The sequence below is a fragment of the Cryptomeria japonica genome, chromosome 5 (assembly GCF_030272615.1).
Source record: "Cryptomeria japonica chromosome 5, Sugi_1.0, whole genome shotgun sequence".
NCBI classification, from domain to species: domain Eukaryota; kingdom Viridiplantae; phylum Streptophyta; class Pinopsida; order Cupressales; family Cupressaceae; genus Cryptomeria; species Cryptomeria japonica.
In genome coordinates, this window is record NC_081409.1 from 14,218,077 (window position 1) to 14,238,171 (window position 20,095).

Sequence of the window (20,095 nt, forward strand, 5' to 3'; positions counted from 1 at the left end):
CAAGTAATGTGACTACTTGCAATTACAATTTTTGGCATTACATGTAATTTGTCAAAGGGAAATTACAAATGTATAATTGAAACTAATCCAAGTGTCCAAGACACAACTCTATTTACATCATCGTCTATCTAAGAGGTCTTCATGCTGCTACAAGATGTTGGAACTTGAAGTATTTAAGATCGGTGAAGGTATTTGTCTAGGAACATCAACTTGCATCATTTGACCATGAATGGTAATGGCATTGACCTTATGAAGATCAACCACTAAACATAAAGATAATTAACATTCTCCGTTGGCCATTGTGATAGTGAAAGTCACTACTCTTCATCACTTAGCGCTACTACAATGCATTGTAACAATGCATTCCTCTACTGCATTACTCTTTCATTTGTCAAGTTCTCTCTTATCATGGCATCGACCTCCACATTTACAAAGGAAAGAAAATATTCCCAATGGTGAGACTAAAACTGTCATCCCTGATTTTAGGTAGGACTTGACTTAGCTACCGTTTTCTGCTTCATGGTTTATGCTATTTTGATCTTCTTTGTACATATGATAGCGTACTCTTTTCATTTTACATCATTACTACCATCAACATATGACAGCACTAGCTTTTGCTTGATGTCCTTACATGTATTAAAACCCCTTCCAATCGGGTCTTTAGGACTCGACTGCAAGTATTGATCTTGCAAAGGAAAGACATGGGAATGAGAGTGTGGAGTCAAAAGGCGAATTTCGGACCTTGGGAGGCGAAATGCAAGTGCAAGGGATAATAGCAAACTTGGAATGCGGAATTTGTGGAACACAAGTTGGGGAAGAACGAAGATACTTATACTTGCAATCAGGTCTTGAAGACCCGAATGCAAGTAAGCATGCTTGCCCAAGAAGGCACCAACTTGCAATCGGGGTTTTGAAACCCGATTGCAAGTGTGAGAGCTTTGCAAGGTAAGTATTAACTTGTAATCAAGGTTTTGAAACCCAATTGCAAATGAAAGGCAATGATAAAAAAACATGGACCGACTGCAAGTAAAATGCAAAGGCAAAACAAGGTCTTGCAATCAGGATTTAGAAACCCGATTGCAAGTAATCACAATTTGCAAGAGAAAGATAAATACCTTCATACTTGCAATCAGGTTTCTAAATCCCAACTGCAAGTAACTTTATTTCACGTCCTTGTAAAGCGAACTTTACTTGTAATCAGGTTTTAGGAACCCAATTGCAAGTGCACAAATACTTTATAAAAACAAGTTTACTTGTAATTGGGTTTCTAAATCGCAATTGCAAGTGAAGTTGTAATCGGGTTTCTACGACCCCATGCAAGTAAAGTTGACTTGCAATGACTTCAAAAAGTCCCTACTTGCAGTGACAGCAAAATGTTTCTACTTGCAATGAGGAACTCAAAACCCGAAATTGCACAAAAAGCTAGGAAAATGAAAGCCAAAACTAACCAAAACTTGGACAACGATGACAAACACACCCATTGATGATTTGACATTAACAAATAAAACCTCGTAAAACATGTCTTAGAGAAGAAAACTACGAATTTTGAGTAAACATTTGTAGGGGTTGTCTATTTTTGAAAATTCAAAAATTGAGACAAGTTGTTAAATATTCCTACACCAAATTGAAATGGTATACATCCCTATGGTGGGATCACTTGCACACTGACAGACAAAGGAGAGGAAAGGAGAAGATGAAAAACTTGGGAAAGGATGGTGACACTAAAAGAAAAGTTTTTGTTGGAGGACTATAGTATTAGTTTATTTCAGAAGTTGCAAACTTTAAAACAACAAGAAACAAGTGTCAAGGAGTACACTGAGGAGTTCTACTATTTAAATATAAATGCAAGGCATGTAGATGATGATGTAGAACAAGTCTCAAGATATAAATGGATTGCATATGTCCATTCAAGATGAAATGAGTTTGGTTAGATTGTGTAATGTAAAAGAAGCAAATCAATATACTTTGAAGGCAGAAGAAAAATAGACAAAAAACAACAAAATAATAATAGCGGAAGGAGCAGAATTTCTTAGGGAAGAGGACAATCAAGTAGCGGAAAAGTTTATTCTATAAAACAGGAGGAAGCCTGCACCTCCCAATCAAGTTCTTATACTCGAGAGATGGGTGGTAGAGGAGGATATTTCGAAGGGAGAGGAGAATCTTCAAGACGAAGAGGAAACTTTGGTAGAGGTAAAGGGAAAGGATTCACTGGCACATGTTTTCAATGTAGAGAAATTGGACATTGGGCATTTGAATGCTATCAAATACAACAAAGTAGTAGTAAAGGAATAGAGGCCAAAATTCGTGTGGCCCAAGCAGAAGAGAGTGTTGCTTCACTAAAGTGTGGAGAGGATCCAAAAGATGGAGTCTTTGATGCTGCAAAGGATTTTGTTGAATCCTGAGAAAGAAAAATTAGAACCAATGCAAAGGAGAAATTTGTTCAAGACAAAATGTAAGGCGGGGGGAAATGGTTGTAAAGTCATAGTGGGCAGCAGCAATATTGACAACATTGTGTCAGAAGAAATGGTGAAGAAGATGAGGTTGAAGAAAGTGAAACATCCCATTCCATACATAGTTTCCTGGCTACAAAAGGAACATCAATTGCTGGTGAGTGAACAAAGTCTTGTAAAATTTCAGATTGGAAATTTGAAAGATGAAATTTTGTCTGACATTATGCTCATGGATGCCTGCCATATTCTTTTAAAAGACCTTTATAATTTGATAGACAAGTTGTGCATGATGGGAGAACAATCACATACAAGAAAAAGAAAGATGGGGAAGAATTTATTTTGAATCCAATGAAAGTTAAGAAAGATGAAATAACTCCTAAGGTTTGCTTAGTTTCAAGGAAAAAAAAATTAAAGGATTTAAAGAAAGGAGTGTGCTATGCTTTTATTCCTGAACTGGCAACAACTGTGACAACAAAGAAGTAAGAAGAGATGCCAATAGAAATTCAGAAAATTCTGGATGAGTATGCAGAAATAATGGTGAAGGAATTGCTCGATGGCTTTCCATCTATTGGAGCTATAAGTCATTGTATGGATTTGATTCCTAGTGCAAATCTACCAAACAAAGCACCCATTAGAATGTCACCTATTAAAAATGAGGAGATAAATAGGTAAGTACAAGAATTTTTGGATTGGGGGCTAATCAGGGAAAGTCTCAGCCCATGTGCAATTCCAACAGTGTTGACACCCAAAAAAATGGGTAGTGGTGGATGTTTATAGACCACAAACTCCAGGGCTATAAACAAAATCACAATCAGATATAGATTTTTGTTATCGCAGATGGATGATATGATAGATTGTTAGGGCAAGGTAATTCACTAAAATTGATTTGAAAAGTGGGTACCATCAAATAAGAATACGAGAGGGAGATGAATGGAAAACTGTCTTCAAAAAAAAAGATGGTTGGTATGAATGGTTGGTGGTGTCATTCGGATTGACAAATGCTCCTGATACTTTCAAAAAGTTAATGAATGATGTGATAAAACCCTACCTTGGTAAGTTTGTTATTGTGTATTTTGATGATATATTGATTATCAGTAGAACCAAAGAAGAAAATTTGCAACATGTTAGGTTTGTCTTGCAGAGGCTGAAAATAAATTGTTAGTGAAATTGAAACGGTTCTTTTGAATTTCTGTAAAGTTCTTTTGTTTTGAAATCAGAAGCACATGAAATGGGTTGAATTTATGTAAAGTTCTTTTGTTTTGAAACATAGGAGTCGAATATCTAACTAGGTAGCTGATGTCTCTTATTGAATGAACTAAGAGTGAATGTAGTTGGTTTTGACTCTATGAGAGAATAGTATGAAGCGGATATTGATTTCAAAGAAACATGGGCAGCTTATATAAATCCAGTAGAGAAGGACAAGACAACAAATCTAAAATATTTAATTTAGGAGGGTTTGTTGTTCAAAAGTAAGAGACTATGTATACCTTGTGGATCAATGAGGAATAATCTGATGAGAGAAAAACAAAGTGGTGGATTGAGTGAGCACTTTGGTGTTGATAAAACATTATCAAAACTGAATGAAGCTTATTGTCGGCATGGAATGAGTGCAAATGTGAAGAAGTTAGTGCAAGGATGTAGAATTTGTCAATATACAAAGGACAAGACAACACATCTAAAATATTTAATTTAGGAGGGTTTGTTGTTCAAAAGTAAGAGACTATGTATACCTTGTGGATCAATGAGGAATAATCTGATGAGAGAAAAACAAAGTGGTGGATTGAGTGAGCACTTTGGTGTTGATAAAACATTATCAAAACTGAATGAAGCTTATTGTCGGCATGGAATGAGTGCAAATGTGAAGAAGTTAGTGCAAGGATGTAGAATTTGTCAATATACAAAGGGAGCAAAACAGAATACAAAGTTGTATCAGCCACTACCTATTCTAAGAGACCATGGGAACATATAAATATGGAATTTGTTTTGGGATTACCATAAACACAACAAGGTAATGATTCTATTTTTTTTGTTGTGGAAATATTTTCAAAGGCGGTTCATTTTATTCCATGTCAAAAGTGTAATGATGCATCCCATATTGTTGCATTATTTTTCAAAGAGGTAATTAGGCTACATGGTTTACCTTAAAGTATTGTTTCAGACCATGATGTAAAGTTTGTTGGCCATTTTTTGTGTATCTTGTGGAAGAAAATGGGTACACAATTGAATTTCAGTTTAGCATGCCATCCTTAGACTTATGATCAAATGGAAGTTGTGAATAGGAGTTTGAGTAATTTGCTCAGATGTTTGATAGGTGATAAACCAAACCAGTGGGACTTGGTATTAGCTCAAGCGGAGTTTGCCTATAATAATTCAGTCAATAGGAATCTAGGGAAAAATGCTTTTCATGTTGTTTGCGTATATAGCCCCGGGGTGTTGATAAGTTGAGAGATAGTGCTGATTTAAGCAGAAAAAGTATTGTAGTTGAGTATATTCATGATTTGCATAAGAAAATTAAGCTTTGGAGAAGAGTTTCATTAAATATAAAGAAGTTGATATGCACAGGAGAGAGCAAGAATTTCAAGTTGGTGATTTGGTAATGGCACATTTATAGAAGGAAAGATTCCCACAGGGAATGTATAACAAACTGAAAGGGAAAAAGATAGCTCCTTGTAAGATACTGAGAAAGTTTTCATAAAAATGCTTATGATATACAGCTTCCAACTAGCATTGATATTTCCCACATCTTTAGAGTTGCTGATTTATATAAGTATCATAAAGGAAAATCAAGTACATGAGAGAATTCAAATTCAGATTTGCAGGATGCACCTGAGTGGATACATCATTTACCTAAGAAAAAGTTTGAACAAATTGACAAGGTGATTGATTCTTGAGCGATTAAGTGAACAAGGGGAAAGGAATATATGGAGGTTCTTGTCTGATGAGAAGATCGACCAGCAAATTAAGCTTCTTGGATACAAGGTTCTAAATTGGTTTAAGTATGTGGTACCCATTCCCAACTTACCTAAATATTCATGATTTGCAGCCTCATGAAATATTTCACTTACCCAGCGTGTTTGATGCAAGAGCATTCAGGTTCACAAGCAATCTTGGTCACCCAAAAACATTTCAAGTTTGTTTTCTGGTTTTGCTTTCCATTTTGGTTGTGTTTTCAGTTTGTTTTGGTTTATCTTTGGGAAATTTGTTCAACTCTAAATTTGGCGAAGTGATGAAGCAACTTGGAATCTTTGAAAAGAGTTAGAAACTCAGTTTCAGAACATTCCCTAGTTTGCAAACTTAAAAGTTTGCCAACAAAGGAGTTTGCTGACAAAAGAGTTTGCCAATAGAAGAGTTTGTTAAGACATGGACCAGCTAGGACCCGAACCTAGGACCTTCCATACGCTGCTGGAGTGCTCTACCACCGAGCTACTGGCCCCTCTTGGACCAGTCCATCGTCAGTCCGGATGTGGCTTATTTCCAACACCAACACCCCCTCTTAAGCCACACCTCTCGTGTGCTTGGGGCTCCTAGCCTGGACCTGGCTCTGATACCATGTTAAGACATGGACCAGCTAGGACCCGAACCTAGGACCTTCCATACGCTGCTGGAGTGCTCTACCACTGAGCTACTGGCCCCTCTTGGACCAGTCCATCGTCGGTCCGAGTGTGGCTTATTTCCAACACCAACAGAGTTTACCAACAAAAGAGTTTGCTAACTGAAGAGTTCACCGACAGAATAGTTCACCAACAAAAGAGTTCTATTAGAATAATATCTTTATTACTTATTATTAATGGTCAATATTGTAACATAATGTACATATTAGTTAGTGTAAAGCGGAAAATCGCGATCGAACCCTAGTTGCTCTCCCCTCTTCCAACTCCAAGGAGAGAGAAGGGAGATTCACTAGGGTTGATGGTTTTCACTTAGGGGAGAGACTTTACATTCAAAAGAGGGGTTGAAACTCACAAGATCCAATCCCACACAAGGCAAGATTGGATGCTAAATGTGTTTCAAGGGGTTAAGAAAGCAAGGCTACCCTCTTTTGTAAAGAATGTGCATAGAAGAATTAAGCTAGGAATGCATAGAAAGTGACAAAGATTCGCTTATAAACTGAGATAGGGATATAGGATGAAGCTGCGGACCTGGAATTAGCAGTAAAATGTCGATACGGTGCTGTCCTGCAAATTTGAGCAAAAGTTGTCGGGACGATGGCTTCCGGCGCCACGGTCCTCCGAAAAATCCGCGAAATGAAGGGGGATCTGTTCGTCTCTGCACAAGGATTCCAGATCTTCAATTTCAGCCGCGTACCTGCAACCTACACACAGAAAAGCGAAGACAATTGGGGGGTTAGGGATTAGGGGTTTGCCTTTAGGTCAAACCCCGGTTTTGGAATTAACTAAGAAATGAGCAAGTGTTGTAAATGTAAATGACTGTAAAACAAGTACTAATACCTTGTTCTAAGGATGTTTGTATCCTTATGTGCGAAGGTATAGATGTTGTATGTTGTATGTTGTAGCATGTAGTATGTGATCTCCTCTTCAATGGTTGAATCCTTGTCTTGAATGCAACACTTAGCCTTGAATGGAGACTTGGAATGAATGCTTGAATGTTTGAATGCTTGAATGCTTGAGTATAGTTTCCACGCTTTGTACACATATCCTCTTCATCATGCCAAATGAGAGAGAAAAATGTAGTTTATATACTTGTCATTTAGGGCTGATAGACTGATTTTCCCGACCTTAGGCCGACCAGGGAATGTAATTTCCAATTTGCAAACAAAAAGACCCGAGACCCCTTAGGAGACCGGGCCCAAAATAGGACCCAGGGACCAGGGCGCTGGGCGCTCTGGTCCCACCTCCCGGGACAGCAGGGTGCAAGGAGGTTCAGGCCAGGGTGCTTGAAAAATGCAGTTTTCAGTGTCGTGGACAAGTTTCGGGGTCTCCATTCAGGTTGCGTGTTGCGTCGCCATCGTGAAGACCGAAATGCAGTCGAAATTGCAAGTGTCGCAATTTTAGGACGCTACAGTTAGTTTCTATTTTCCTTCAGTTTACGATTGTTTCTTTATAGAAACATCATCTTTGTAATTCTTTAAATGATTGTTTGATCATTTCATTAATTCATTCAATATTTTACCAAAACATGGTATCAGAGCAAGAAAACAAAAAAAATCGTTTTCTAAAATTTTGAAAGAAATTTTTTAAGAAGTTTTTTTTTTTTGGTGAAGTTCATGGAAGTTTTTTTCTGAAAAATTTCGAGGGTTTTGCGGGTTGCATCAAGGGTTTTGAAACTGACCCATCAGCATTTATTTTTGCGATTTTTTTAGGAACAATCTACGCGCATTCCAGGATTTCGTGAGCCAACTTTGCTTGTTCTTTTTGCCCGTGTTTTCTCTTCTGTCTGCGATTTTTCTGAGCATCTCCACAACGAACCTCTTCTTCCAGCCACAATTCTTTTTTTGCCCACACCCAACTCACACGATGGATTTTTTAGGCGCCTTTTTTTGTTTTCTGCTCAACTCGACACAATTTTTTGCAGCTGTACAACCTTTGGCGGCAAATATCCTCACATTTTTTTGTCGGAATAAATTTTAACCTAGTGATTCTTTGTGTGTTTTTTACAAAGATTTTTGGGTCTTCGTCAGAATTTTTTGGGTCTAACAAAATTTGTACCTTGGGATTTGTGCCATTCGTACTTTGTTTTGTCTTGAAGTCTGCACCTGAATCTACCTTAGTTTCTACATTGGGATTTGTGCCTTGGGTTTGTGCCCTTTAGAAATCAGTTTTTTCGCTTCTTTAGAGATTCTCATTTTCGATGCCTCGAAAAGCATGCACAATGGCATCTTTGACTAACATAATGTTGGAAGGCAGTCAACGATTCAATGGCAAAAATTACGACACTTGGAAGTAGCGGATGATGAAAATCTTTGAATATCGTCGCCTTGATGATCTCGTTCTGGGTAAAGAGACTCATCCTACAACAACTGGACAAGATCAACAAAAGTTTGACGAGTGCAACCGAGAAGCAGTCATGCTTATCAAACTTTCAATTACTAATGATTAGCTACCTCAAGTGCCATCCGGCAAGACGGTTGCAAAGATATAGACTATGTTGAAGGATCTCCATGAGACATCAGACAAGAGTCGTGCGTTCTTTCTGAACAACCAGCTATTTTTTATCATGATGGATGAGCGTATGTCCTTACAGGAGCATCTGACAAAGATTAAGAGCATTCGAGATCAGCTAGAAGCAATTGGTCAAAAAATGGAGGAAGAGGATATGGTAGTAATCACCTTGAAGAGTCTACCTAAATCTTATGAGCACTTCATAGAAACGCTCAACATTACTTCAACGAATGTTGACTTGAAATTTCCAGAATTGTGCACCAAACTTCTGCAGAAGGATCGTTGGAAACAACAATTTGGTAGCAGTGCCACTTTGTCCTCAGAACAAGCCTTCGTAGCCAAATTCTTTCACAAGGAAAATCTCAGTCATCTCAGCAGAAAGTCCCAATCAGTCTCAGGATAGCTTGAAGAAGAAGAAAGTCAAGTGTAACTGCTGCAACAAATATGGTCACTTGATAAAGGACTGTTGGAATTAGTTGGCTTCCGAACAACGAAAGCAAGGAGGGTCTCAGTCTAAGGCCAATGTCGCAGAGCACTCAAAGCAGAGAGAATCTGCATTTATGCTTTCATGGCGAAAAGACCTGTAGAACATGTGAAAACTTCTGCTTGGTATATAGACTCTGGTGCATCTCGAGACTTCACTCATCGACGTAATTGGTTGACAAACTTCTCTCCTTTCACTGGTTTAGTCATTTTTGGAGGAGAAGAGTATACTGTTGTTGGCAAGGGCAATGTTCAGATTCAGTCTGTCGGGAGGAATCTCATTTTCCTCAATGTATACCATGTTCTTGGCATGAAACTAAACCTTCTCTCTGTAAGCCAGATTATGCGGCACTCTCCTCATCTTGATGTGGTATTCAGTTCACACAAGTGTTTGATTGTTGATCATGTGACTCGCACTACTGTGGTTGTTAGCATCGAGGATCATGGTCTATATAGACTTGTGGATACGGGTGATTCTCTTGAGCATACCTTTGTAGCTAAATCATCTTCCATCAACAATCTTTGGCATCAGCAGTACGACCACTTGAACATTCATTATCTTGCTCAACTTGTTCAAGAGGATCTAGTTCTTGGCTTACCTAATCTCCAGAGTTAGAATCATCGAGTTTGTGAAGCTTGTCAAGTTGGGAAGCAGCACAGGACACCATTCAAGGATGGTGACTCATGGAGAGCCTCAAAGGTACTACAATTGGTTCACGTTGATGTATGTGGTCCAATGAATACACCTTCTATTACTGGTTCCAGGTATTTCTTGCCTTTTGTTGATAATTTCAATAGTAAAATGTGGGTGTACTTTCTTAGACAGAAATCAAATGTGTTTACTGTATTTCAGAAGTTTAAGGCCTTAGTAGAAAAAGAGACAGGCAATCCTATAGTCACTCTTAGGTCAGATAATGCGGGGGAGTTTTGTTCTACCGTTTTCTCCAACTTCTATGATACACACGGCATCAAACACCAATTAACCACACCTTACACTCCTCAACAGAATGGCTAGAACGTCGCAACCGCATTATAACTGAAATGGCTAGCTCAATTTTGGAACACACGAGTGTTACCAAGAAATATTGGGCAAAAGCAGTATATACAGCAGTCTATCTCCTTAATCGGTCTCTCACGCAGGCTGTTAAGGGGAAGACTCCTGAGGAAGCATAGACTAGTCACAAACCTAAGATCAGTCATCTTAAAGCCTTTGGCTCTTTAGCATATGTTTGGATTCCAGATGCCAAGCGCTCCAAGTTGGATTCCATGAGTCAAAAACTTATGTTCACAAGGTACAGTGACAACGACAAGGCTAACCAGCTAATTGATGTAGACATTGATCGTCTCATCTTCAGTTGCAATGTTGTCTTTGATGAAGAACGAGGACCTTTTCAATTATCCTCATCTATGTAGAATTCTAAGGATCGGCCTTTGAAGGCTACTAATTTGGGTGTATGTCTTCCATTTGGTTCACCTGATGGGAGGGGCAATGCAGAATCTGAATTTGATGATGCACTACCTAAATTTCCTCTGGATGATGTTAATCTTCCACCTGTTCTAGATCCAGTTCCAGTTATTCCTCCTACATCTGATGTTGGTCCTTCTACTCTTCAGCCTAAATGGTGGGCAAAGACCATAAGTGATCTTCGTCCTGATGAGCTCATCGAGGGTAGATCTTCCAGAAACAAGAGCAAGCAGCAAAATACAATCAACTTTGCTCTCGTGGCCAACATTCATAGTGTTTTTGAGCCCCAAACATATTCTGAGGCTAAACGAATTCCTAAGTGGGAAAAGGCTATGGAAGCTAAACACAGTCCTTTGAAGAATAACACATGGGCCCTTTCTAATCTTCCACCAAGGAAGAAGCCCATTAGTTGCAAGTGGGTGTATAAGGTTAAGTACAAAGTCGATGGAACCCTTGACAAGTACAAAGCTCATTTCATTGCTAGGGGGTTCTCACATAAGGAAGGCATTGACTATGAGGAGACTTTTGCTCCTACGACCAAGATGAGTACCATACGGCTCGTCCTTACCTTAACAACTCAGTTTGGTTGGAAAGTCCATCAGATGGATGTTAAGAGTGCATTCCTCAACGATGAGTTGCAGGAAGAAGTCCACATGACGCAACCTCCAAGGTTCAAGGTTGTTGGAAAAGAACATCAGGTGTGCAAACTGGTGAAAGCACTCTATGGCCTGAAACAAGTTCCTCGGGCTTGGTACATCAAAATTGACAAGTACCTCAAAAATAATGGCTTTCAAAGGAGTCCATCTGATTCTAATCTATATGTCAAAAACACTGGTGGCGATATTCTTATCCTTGTTGTCTATGTTAATGATCTCATTATCATTGGTAGTTCAACACTTCTGATCAATTAGATCAAACAAAGTTTGTGCCAATCCTTTGACATGACAGACTTGGGACTTCTGCAATATTGCTTAGGTGTTGAAGTTTGGCAAACTAAAGGTAGTATCTTCATATCTCAGTCAAAGTATGCCCATGGTCTATTGGACAAGTTTTGGATGCAAGACTGCAAACCTGCATCCACACCTATGGAGAAAGGGCTGAAGCTAACAGCCAAATCAGATTCACCTGTGGTGGATGAATCAGCATTTAGGCAACTAGTGGGCAGTCTCATCTACCTTACTGCTACTAGGCCTAATCTCAATTTTGCAGTGAGCTACATTTCACGCTTCATGACAGCCCCCAAGGCTAATCATCAGGTAGCAGCGAAGCGTGTGCTGTGTTATGTGAAGGGCACTCATGATTTTCGTCTTCTGTACAACAAGAGTCACAATCCTAGACTCATTGGTTTTACAAACTCAGATTGGGCAGGTTTCATTGATGATAGAAAATCAACCTCTGGGTATGTTTTCAGTTTCAGATCCGGTGCAATCACATGGACTAGCAAGAAGCAGCAAGCAGTGGCTCTTTCCTCAACAAAAGCAGAGTATCAAGGAATAGTTAAGGCAACTTGTGAGGCAGTTTGGCTTCGGAGGATGCTTACAGACATGCAAATGCCTCAAGCAGATACTCCCCTTTACTTTGACAATCAAGGGGTGCTCAAACTAGCCAAGGATTCGGTTTTCCACGAGAGAACCAAACATGTTGAACTTTATTGTCACTTCATTCAGAAGCTGGTTGAAGACAGATCAGTTCAGTTGCTGTACATTCCAACAAAGGATCAAACAACAGATATTCTCACCAAGTCTCTGAGCCCAGACAAGTTTCTAAAATTTAGGGGGCAACTTGGTGTAGTTGACAGATTGACCATTAAAGGAGGGTTTTAGAATAATATCTTTATTATTTATTATTAATGTTCAAAAATGTAACATAATGTACATATTAGTTAGTTTCTATTTTTCTTCAATTTACGATTGTTTCTTTATAGAAACATCATCTTTGTAATTCTTTAAATGATCGTTTGATCATTTCATTAATTCATTCAATATTTTACCAAAACAGGTTCATCAATGAAAGAGTTTGCTAAAACCCTTAGACAAAATGGAATGGAATATTATGCTGGACGATTGAAATTCCTAGAAGGCACAATGTTTGGTGACAATTCAATTCTGACAATTTTCAAACGATTCAACTTCCCAACTATCATATATAAGGCAGATTCAATGTTTACAAAAAGAAGAAGTTGGCTGTTCTCAACAAGTGTTTTTTGACAAGACGGTGGATGAAGAATCATGTTGTTTGAATTGCAACTGAACTCCTAAATCACTATAATTGTTAAACTATGAACATATTTTCAAATGGAATGAAATTTCAGAGTAGTTATTTGCATATGTGTGAGTCGTTTGGCTGCTTATTCTAACTGTCCAATAAGACCCTTAGAATTTAAGCTGCACCAATCTACATTTTCTTCTACTGCCTAAGGATGGAACCCTTGAAATTCCTTGTGTTTGAGGTAGAACAATCCATCAAATGGATGAGATTGTTGTTCAAAGCCTCAAAACAGATTATAAATATGGATTAATAAGGAAAATTAATCATAGTTATAGTATTTCAAAATTCAACGTACAAATTTATCAGCTAAGTTCTTTTAAAAGCTCAAAAATTTTGGCTAAACTTCTTGAATTTTTCCAAGTTCATAGACAATTTTTTGAAATAATCAAGTTTTTCAGTTAGATTCTCAAAATAATCCGACTTTCCTCCATGTTAACAAGTGGTGATAAGATACTTTTCATAAATATAAGCTCTAAATGCACATTTATCAGGCAAGTAGAAAATTACAGATCATTTAGTGGCTACCCATAGAGCTCTACAAAAGCTTTGAACTTGAAGTTCTATTTAACATTGAGAATTTCTAGTTTTTCACCATATAATTGTTTTCCTCCATGTTAACAAGTTGTCATGAGACATTTTTTCACAATTATAAGCTCTAGAAGAACATTTATCAGCCAAGAAGCAAATTGGAGTTAATTAGTGGCTACCCATAGAGCTCTACAAAAGCTTTTTCATATTTGAACTCAAAGTTCTATTTATAATTAAAGATTTGCAGTTTTTCACCAAAGAAAAGTTTGCAATTAATAAGAATTTTCGATATCACAGTAAAACCATAAGTTCTAAATGCACATTACTCGGACTAGTCACAAATCAGAGTGCATTCTAGTGGGGATAATTCACGTAGATAGTTAATAGTTGACCGTTGGAGTTTCAGAACATCTATCTTGAACAAAATCAATCATCCAAAATCAAAAAAGTCTCATGTTACGAGAACATCATCACCCAACCAGAGAATATGATCAGCATACAAAAATGTACTCATCATTGCAAACTTAGAACCAACGGACACAAACTATTCAGTAAAATGTTATTTTTTCCAATCTACAAACTCTAGATGCACATTTTACAGGCCAGTTCCTAGCCATAGTGGCTGTATATAGAACCCTTGAAACACCTTAAGTATCAAGGAAAATTATCAATTGCTTATTTCCAGGTTGCCAGTTTGAATCTTCAAAATTGAAATGAAAAGAAAAAAAACTGGTGAACTAAACCCTATTTAAAGCATTTCAAAGTGCTAATTTTTCAGCTAAAATTTGAAATTACAAATTTTCAAGTAAGTTCTTCAAAATTTTCAAGTTTTCATAATTCACAAGTTGTAATAAGAGATTTGTAGAAAGCTAAATTCTCTGAGCACATTCTTAAAGCGAGTGCCAAATCACATTTCATTCTACTGTCTAGCCATAGAAACCTAGTCAGATAAGTTCTTGAAATTTTTCAGTATTTTTCCATGCTCGTGGCTTGTAATAGGATTTTTTAACAAAAAAATGCTCTAGATGCAGATTGTTCAGGCAAGAGGCAAACCACTTTTCATTTATTTTAGCTTATCATAGAACTCTAGACAATTTTTTACATAACATGTCTGAAGAAGAACTTTATACTTGAAAATTTCCAGTTTTTCAGCATGGACTTGTTCAAAATTGGTAAAGTTTTATACAGCCAAGTGGTATAACAATCTGCAGAAACACATCGTTCAAATTAATCACAAATCCAACTCACTCTATTAGACAAGGCAATGATAAAAGGTAGAATGAAATCGAACATCTGATCTTGAATCATCCCGGCTTTCGGAATGACAAAATAGAGAGCAAGAAAAAAAGTGTCACATTACCGGGTAACCAGGAAGAAAATCATCATTGCAAAACTAAGAGACAGCTTACAAAGACATGCTAGTGGATGGACATTCAAAAAGCCTATATTTAAGTGAAAGGCTTTTATGGCCAATCAGAACTATAAGCTCTAGCTGCACATTGTTCAAGCTAGTGGATAATTATAGTTAATTCTAGTGGCTAGGTTGGTTTTTATACACATTAAAATTTTGTACTGAATGAATTTTTATTTTATAACCAAACTAGAGAAATTGAACCTCACCAATCCACTTCCACAGTGAATACATTTGTCACGTTAAACAGAAATGTGTTCACTTACAGCATTGCGAAGCTCAACTCCCAGCTGCTGAATAACAAAGGCAAAGCTCCGAGAGACCTTGTGCAGCATTGTGTAACAGAATGCCAAGTCTGGATCCGAAGGAATTTGCTTACTGGCATGCGTTGCTGCAAACTTCATTTTCAGCAAAGCTAGCAGATCCTCCGGATGCTTTAATATGGCCCCAATGCTCGACATTTTTAGCCTAAGTAAACACATTGCACAGATATTTACAATCATAACATAGTATAGCAAACCTTAAATCAAGCAAATCATGTAATCAATATTCTAAATAAGTAATATAAAGTTTAAACTTCTCAACATAAATGCAGTTTTTCTTTTCAACTCAATATTTCAAGTAAGCTGCCTTGCTAAACCTTGGGGAAATCAATACGACGAAGATATATCTTCTGATATTAGACATGACTTTTCCACAGTCCATGCAGATTATTTCTAGCTTTTGGATGCAACTCTGATTTTATTTTTAGATTTTTTTGCATCGATGTTTCAGAATTCAGATAACTGAGTGCAATCCAAAACATTGATGCAAGAAAACAAACCCAGTTGAATCAAAAAGCTAGAAATCATATATGTTGTGATCCAAAATCACAATGTATAAATCTTTGAACACAGATTCTCCACAAGAACTTTACTAATTGCAATTAATCAATGCTGTGAAATCGAAGCCAGCACAAGAAGTATTTTTAAATCTGTAACTAACTTTAAAAAAACTCTAATAAACAAATTTTAAAAATTACCTGCAATAAATCAAATCGTGGCAGGGAAAATTGAAATCAACACCAATAACATTTTTCTATTCATAATTAACTCTCTGCACTCTAAAAAACTCTAATAAATAAATACACTTTTTCAGACAAAATAAATCAGATTGATCCCTAAAAAATGGAGTCAAACACCAAAAGCATTTTGATTTTATCTATATGCAATTAACTTTAAAAAGCTCTACTTCAGAAAGGGAAGTATTTTAGCCATAACAAAATTAAATCGCTGCAGGAACTTTCACAGTCTGTAGTTCAACCGTATAAGCTTAAAACAAATACTTCAATGAATAAATATTTGTATTGGCCCCTGCAAATCAAGCCGCTGCAGTGGAAAATGAAGTAAGCACAAAACGCATTTTTCTATCTGTGATTAATGCTCTCGACTTATTCAGGCAACAAAATTTTAAATCAGAACCAGCAGCACTTTTATATCCGCAATCCTCTCCCTAAGCACACAACAAACCTCATCTCTGCAGAAAAAGATGAAGTCTAACACCACAAGTCATTTATCCATTTTTAACTGACTGGATAAGCTAAAAAGTATACTGAATTAATATTTTTTAAGCCACAACAAATCAAATCGATTAAGGAAAATTAGAAAGTCGACATTAATAAACTCTATTAAACAAATATAAATTTGTTCTGCCACAGTAAATCAAATCTCTACAGGTAAATTGAAATCTGCACGCGAAGCATTTTCTGTCTGTAATTAACTCTGAACTTAAAAAACATGAACATTAAGACATTTTGTTTGCCACAGCAAATCAAACCGCTACAGTAAAAATTAAAGTTAGGACACAATGCATTTTTCCATCTGTAATTAACTTAAAAAAATCTTAAATACAGAAAAGGAATTTTTTAAGACGCAATAAAACAAGTTACGGCAGAAAAATTGAAGTCAGCGCTAGCAGCATTTTTCTCTCGAAAAGGTCTTATACATAAATACATTTTTTTCACCGACCAGAAAACGAATCGCCGCAGAAATTATTGAAGTTGGCTCAAGAAGAACTTTTCTATCTGCAAGTAGCTCTCACAATTTTTTAAAAAGCCATGCAATAAAAGCATTTTTCCAGCTACAACAAATCAAATCGCTGCAGAAAAACTTGACGCCAGCAGAAGAAGAATTTTCTATCTACACTTAAGTCTCTCGGCTTAAAATAACTCCAACAAATAGACATTTTGTTTGCAACAGAAAATCAAATCGTTGTCCAAAAAAGTTAGAGTATACAATAAGGATACATTAGAGTCAAGACAATTGTTTTGCCACAACAAATCGAATATCTACTTTAAAAGAAAAAGGAATTTAACTCAACATCACAAGCATTTACTCTATTTCGAATCGACTGCATAAGCTCAAAATCTCTAACAAATACGAACAATTTCCAGCCACAACGGATCAAATCTTTCCAGAAAAAATTTAAATTTACCAGAAAATTTTCGCACGACAACAATAAAAACCCGATCTGCAGTGCTATTCGAGCTCTCGGTTGAATTAAAAGGGTTTTGCGCTTGAAATTTTCTGGCCAGCTGGAGCCCTAGAGGTCCTGTGTTCGATCCCCGCCCAGTCCACTCTCCGAACACGAAAATAAAATTTGCGCTTCTCATATGTCATGCACGTCTGATTACAAATTCAGTTTTTATTAATATTATTATTTGTACAGCTGGAATCTAAGAATAATAATAATAATTTGTCTGGTTTTATTAAGGGATTGTTTTTTTTCATCAGACATTTCCATGCTGGCAGTGATAACTATAGTTAATATTCTGTTACAAACGAATAACGTCCGTATCTAACAGTAACAGTGATTTTTTCGGAGGGTGTTGGAATGTTACAGGGATGTTTTTTTTGTGTAGGTCGTGAATACCATGGAAGCGAGTTAGTTTTAGCACTTAACATTCTTAATTCTTTATTTTCTATAAACTAAATGTCTTTGTGTAGTTCATAGGTTTTTAAATATTTTTAAATGACTATTTATCTTATATTATTTTAAATTTGAGACAAAACATAGTCTTAAGTAACAAATGTGAATAGATTTCACTATCAAAGGATGGATCATGATCATCTATCTTTCTTCAAACATTAATAATGTTGAGGTTTTTAAGAACACACTTCAAGTCAATTTAATCATATCCTCTTCATTTTCTTCTTTAGTGAGGGATTCGGTGTCACAAATAGGGAAATGATCAAAGCAAGATGAGAAAAAATTTTGAAGGTCGTCTAATCACAAGGCTCAAAATTGTCGAAAGGTATATGATATGGTTGAGACTAACCACAAATAGTTTGGTCCCTAGCTCTTCTTGGAGGGGAACATAGTCTTAACTAACAAACTTGAAGAGATAAGAGACAAGATTGTTAATGGACAGGAGTTAGGTCACTAGCAAAGGATGGATCATGATCATCTATCTTTCTTCAAACATTAATAATGTTTGGGTTTTTAAGAACACACTCCAAGCCAATTTAATCATACCCTCTTCATTTTCTTCTTTAGCAAGGGGTTGAGTGTCACAAATAGGGAAATGACCCAAGCAAGAAGAGAAAAAATTTTGAGGGTCGTGTAATCACAAGGCTCAAAAATGTCGAAAGGAATATGAGATGGTTGAGACGAACCACAAATAGTTTGGTCCCTGGCTCTTCTTGGAGGGGGTTGGGAAGCATGTGACTAAAAGTCATGTCTGCGTTGGGCATTCTAACTAGATCCACATCCACATCCACAAGAAAATGAGTGACCTCTACTAGAGAGAAAAGTTGATGACACTCTAGCAACCATACATAATGAATCATCCTAATGATCCAAAAGCACATGCAAATGAGCCACCTCGAGTGCAACTTTAGTCGCTTGCACTTGAATTTGCATGAGAATATTGGAATAAATCATAGTTTGTTATAAAGAAAGAAGTGAATATCAACAAAACAACTAGAGAAAATAACAAAATTTATGTCTATTCAAATGCTAAAAATAATTTTCACCCTAAAAACATGTCAAATCTAGATGATCTTAGCAAGAATTTTGTGTTAATCTCTAAAAAGAAGTGTATGCCATGAAAATGGTCCAAACCCAAAAGGTCTACAAGAATTAGTAATTCAATTTCAAGTAACTTGGGTCCTAGGACAAAATTAGAATAGATTCTTAAAATTCTCATGTTTTTTTACGAAATGAATAGGAAGTATTGATAATGCCCACCTAAATCAACTTGGTACCAATGGGAAGACTTTGGTAGATAATACACAAGGCAAAATAGGTGAGTTTCAATTTGAGGATACTTGACCAAACAATTTGAAATCTATAATACCAAGAGCCCAAAGAAGATTGCAATAATCATATATGATTCAATTTTGAAACCATATAAAGGTGAGAAGAAAACCAAGCATATCCCCTATAAGGTCTACAATTATGAAATTGTATATCTAAATACCACTTCCAATCTTTCCATCATAGTTTAAAACTTCTCACCACAATTTTGTGAATCATATTAAGAGGAATAGACTCAAGAAAAATAGAGGACAAATCAAAATCTTAATTAATAAGCATGTACTTCAATGTGGCCTCTAGTCAAGTCAAAAGACTCCTAGTAGAGCTAGAGAAAATTTCAGTGATTTCTCTATATAGAATTCCAATGCACACACCCAAGGCATCTTAGCAAGGGGTAAGTCTCTCTATCCATAGTACAACTTGTGGAGATCTACAATCTACAATTCTTCAGAGTAAACTAATAATACTCTAATCTAATTAACTAATCCATAAACACAATAAAATATACAATAGAAAACAATGACTTAGAAAATAAACACAATTCTATTGCTCTTCTCCAATATTGTGTTGTGTGGCTCTCAGTGTCACGCTGGGATTCCTGAATAAGTTAGACACAATAATTCTAAAGATAGTGGTTAAGGAAAATTAGAAGAAATGGGCTGAATTTATAGATTCTAGAGGGTGAGAATGGATGGTTGAGATTCATTCTGGAATAGAATTGATCAATGGTTGAGATTGCTTGAGACAAAACTGATTGATAGTTTAACTCATTTGATTGATGAGTTGATTGAATTGATTAATCAATGAACTAGTTAGATTGATTAGATGACTGAGTTTATTGATCTGTTAACTATTTATCAATATTACTCTATTCCAAAAAGTTGATTGAGAGTTGAAAAAGGTGATTGAGGAGTTAACTGGGTTAACTGGGGAGATGATTGAATAGATTGCTCAGTTGACTGAATTGATTGCCCAGTCAAACTAAAAGTCAGTGGGAGTTAGAATTTCAACGTGTGCTATAGGATTTTGACATGAAATTCACACTTCATTCTCATTTTAATTTTAATTTGGATTT

The 20,095-nt window shown here is 36.5% G+C and overlaps 1 protein-coding gene across 1 annotated transcript in view; it reads right to left on the reverse strand.

Moving 5' to 3' along the window:
- Nucleotides 1–17,500, reverse strand: part of LOC131077989 (squalene synthase 1) — a 141,346-nt gene extending 123,846 nt beyond the window's left edge. Inside the window, exons 1-2 of the mRNA XM_058015602.2 lie at nt 17,197–17,500; nt 14,991–15,192 (exon numbers count right to left, since the gene is read on the reverse strand). Of these exons, the coding sequence (XP_057871585.1) occupies nt 14,991–15,185 (195 nt within the window). The 5' untranslated portion in view covers nt 15,186–15,192; nt 17,197–17,500. The remainder of the gene's footprint in view (nt 1–14,990; nt 15,193–17,196) is intronic.
- Nucleotides 17,501–20,095: the final 2,595 nt, after the last annotated feature.